Source organism: Phragmites australis, chromosome 2 (genome assembly GCF_958298935.1).
Source record: "Phragmites australis chromosome 2, lpPhrAust1.1, whole genome shotgun sequence".
NCBI classification, from domain to species: Eukaryota; Viridiplantae; Streptophyta; class Magnoliopsida; order Poales; family Poaceae; genus Phragmites; species Phragmites australis.
Window position 1 is genome coordinate 27,415,383 of NC_084922.1, and position 3,535 is coordinate 27,418,917.

The 3,535-nt window shown below is 47.4% G+C and overlaps 1 protein-coding gene across 1 annotated transcript; it reads left to right on the plus strand.

Moving 5' to 3' along the window:
- Positions 1–1,372: 1,372 nt before the first annotated feature.
- On the plus strand, positions 1,373–3,152 carry LOC133906495 (transcription factor MYBS3-like). The gene is made up of 3 exons (XM_062348421.1): positions 1,373–1,887; positions 2,269–2,465; positions 2,582–3,152. Exons 1-3 carry the CDS (start codon positions 1,512–1,514, stop codon positions 2,879–2,881), a joined length of 873 nt encoding a protein of 290 aa, XP_062204405.1. The 5' UTR covers positions 1,373–1,511; the 3' UTR covers positions 2,882–3,152.
- Positions 3,153–3,535: the final 383 nt, after the last annotated feature.

Sequence of the window (3,535 nt, forward strand, 5' to 3'; positions counted from 1 at the left end):
ATGCTTTTGGGGTACATCCAGTGGATTGCTTTTGTAATGGGAAGCTAGTTTGTAGACAATTGTTGGTTTTAACACTATCATGTTAGGTTGTTAGCAGTTTAGAATCATAGTTCGGATTTCTCCCTCTATCTGTATGAACTTGGCTTTCAATATAGGTCGGGCTAGCCCCATGTTTTCTAAAACCAAATGCGTAATTTATTATTAAATGTTGTTCAAGAGGCGTGATCATGCCAGGTTTTTGATAGCTTTCGCGACGTATATATGGTTCTACAAAAATTATTAGAATAATCATTAACAGTCTTATTAGGGGAAAATAGATTAGCCTGAGGATAATGGTTGATAATCGCTATCAGGGTCTCTCCAGGGCCTTCAGCCTCCGGACTCAGCAGGAGGCCATATCCTCAGAGGCTACGAACCCCCTCGAGCCACCTCTCTGGTGCCTATGCGGCTTTCCAAAGCCTAAAGACGCAGCCGGCCTCCGGAGATAATATCAGGGAAGAAAGGACACCCCCTACAGTTGACCTGACGTGAGGTGACGGGCGATTAATGCCCGTGCAAGTGGTGCTTATCCTGACACCCTTACGCGATGCAAGTTGTCCTGACAACCCTACACGATGCATGTCGTCCTGACACCCCCGGCAGAGTGGTGCCGGGCCGCAATTGGTAACCAGCTCATCCCTCAGGGGCCAAGCACCATAACAGTTACCACGGTAGATATTTATCTTCTATGTATGGTAAAAGATAGTTATCCAGGATAAGATCTAGTAATTCAATCAGATCCTAAATATTTATACATCGTGATAACTTGTACATTAAGCTACGTACTACCTATAAATAGGGAGTCGTGGTCACCTGGAAGGGGAGGTGAGAAGGAGCACGCTCAACACAGCACGAAGGAGCATAATCACAAAACCTTCATGTGATACTCCCTCTAACTCGATCCATATTTTTACTATCAATACATTTGTGATATTCCTTACTCTCAAACTTCATCTTCAAATTTGAGTCTCCTCCTTAAAAAAAATCTCACTATACTTACTGAAGCAAGATAAACTCTTACTCTAACCAATCTTTCACGGTTGACTGGTTGTAAATTAAGAAACAACTACGAAACTTTTGACAAGGAGACCTAGCTAAATGGCAGCTATTGATGGTCCCTCATTTGGGATCTTGTAGCTAAAGGAGTGTGCATGCATAACACTGGTGCCATAATTTAGGGACAATTAACCAATCAAGTTACCACTAAAGTCCAAGCTACAAGACCTAGAAGGCGACTCCAATGATCAATTTTATATGGTTTCCGTCCAATGATATGTCCACATCCATGCCCAAGCAAGCATATTTGTAGTGTGCTCTAGTGTAAGTTTCCCTAAGCTAGGTAGCTAGCCCAGACACTGGTAGCTGTGGTTGTGGTCTTGTGGACACGCTGGCCTCCACCCATCTTTCTCAAGTCGTCTCGCCATCTGCAGAAAAAGGGCACAGTACAGATTCGGCCGATTTATAGCAACGCCATGGCGCGGAAGTGCTCCCACTGTGGCAACTACGGCCACAACTCCAGAACCTGCAGCCTAGGACACAGAGAAATCATGCTCTGCGAAGGCAGCGGCAGTGGTGGCGGCGGTAGCGGTGGTGGTAGTGGGCTAAGGCTCTTCGGAGTGCAGGTCCATGTCACCGCCGGCGACGGCTCGGCGTACATGAAGAAGAGCTACAGCATGGACTGCCTGCAGCTCGCTGCTGCAGCGGCTCCTGGCTGTTCCCTCGTCTCGCCGTCGTCGTCGTCGTCGTCGTCACTGCTGCTGTCGATCGACGAGGGCTTGGAGAGGGCGGCGACCAATGGGTACCTGTCTGATGGACCTCACGGCAGAGTTATGCAGGAGAGGAAGAAAGGTACGTGAAGACATGAGCAATATTTTTGCGGTTGTGCTCATGTTGATTCAAATATTTTTGCGGCAAAGTTATGCATAATATAGATTTTTTTTGTGAAAAATAAAGAGCGAAGATTTTTTGTTTGGAAATTCAGAAACCTTTTTGTACCTAGTTTTATTATCTTATTTTATAGTCCACCAGTCAGACCTAACAAAGTTGCATTATCTTATCCTGATGGTGCAACGAATGAAGCAACTAAGCATAGATATTTGAGTTTCTTTTACTAAATCTATGGACTACATGTCATCCTGCAATTGAATAATTCTTCTGTTGGTAACATATATCTGATGTTCTAAACAAATGAGATAATAACAATAATATCTGTGTGAACATGCATGACAGGAGTTCCATGGAGCGAGGAGGAGCACAGGCAGTTCCTAGCCGGCCTGGAGAAGCTGGGCAAGGGCGACTGGCGCGGCATCTCCAGGAGCTACGTCACGACGAGAACCCCGACGCAGGTCGCCAGCCATGCGCAGAAGTTCTTCCTGAGGCAGAGCAGCATGGGGAAGAAGAAGCGCCGGTCCAGCCTCTTTGACATGGTACGCATGCATCCCCAAGTGTGCGGTAGAGCTATCAGCATCCTGTAATTATTACCTGAATTTTGAGTCCTTGAATCAGTAAACAATCTGGTGCTACTGCACGCATGATGCAACAGGTACCGATTTGCGAGAACGGTGCGCGCATTTCGGAGCCACTGAGCAGCGAGGGCGCCTCGACTTCTCTGTCACTGAACATGCCGCGCCATGGATACTCCGAGAGGGCGGCCTTCGACCTGAACTCCATGGAGGAAGATGACAGGATGGTCGACGTTTCATCGGAGTCAGGTGCTAGGACTAGACCGTTCCCCGGAGCACCGACGGAGCAGCTTTCTCATGGCCATGGGCACAGCCACCATTGCTCGCCCCTGGACCTGGAGCTGGGCATGTCTCTGTCCACGCCATCCATCGGAACATGACGTGCCGTCGTGAAGCCTACTCATCACCGTCGTCGTCGTCATGTGCTCGCGCAGGTGGCTCCAAAGTTTTCAGTGCAAGATGCCATGGCCGTCGCGTGCCTGCTGTCGCACTTGTCTGCCAAATGGAGATGAGCTAGGCTTGAGGCAATGTTGTTTGTAAAGACGTTGTGCAAGTAGCACTTTAACTGTGGATACAAGTACCATGTGTACTATCTTTAGCTCCATGTAATCAGAATCGGCTCTGCTCCTGCTGTATGCCACGTTCTTCGTTCATCCCCCCAAACCAAAGCTTGCAATTTGCAACTATTTTCTCTCTCTAATTTTGCATCTCAAGTAACAGCAACATCTTTGCAGATCGATTTGGCTCTCCAACCAGAGCATTGGAGAACAGTACAGAAATCTCGCTGGAAACAATATAATTCCTTTGGAATTCTATGAAATTCCCGCGTTCCAAACGGCACCTTAACGATTTTAGCATGTACCGGCGTTTAGTACGTTTCAACAGTGTAGCTACGTACATATTCCCAATCTGTTTCACGAGAATAATCGCTGTGTTTGCCTGTCTGTCTGGTGCGTCGCTACCATGATAGGCACTGCTCACACATGCTTCCACAGGCAATGACAACTGGGATTCAATTCAGATGGCAATGGCTA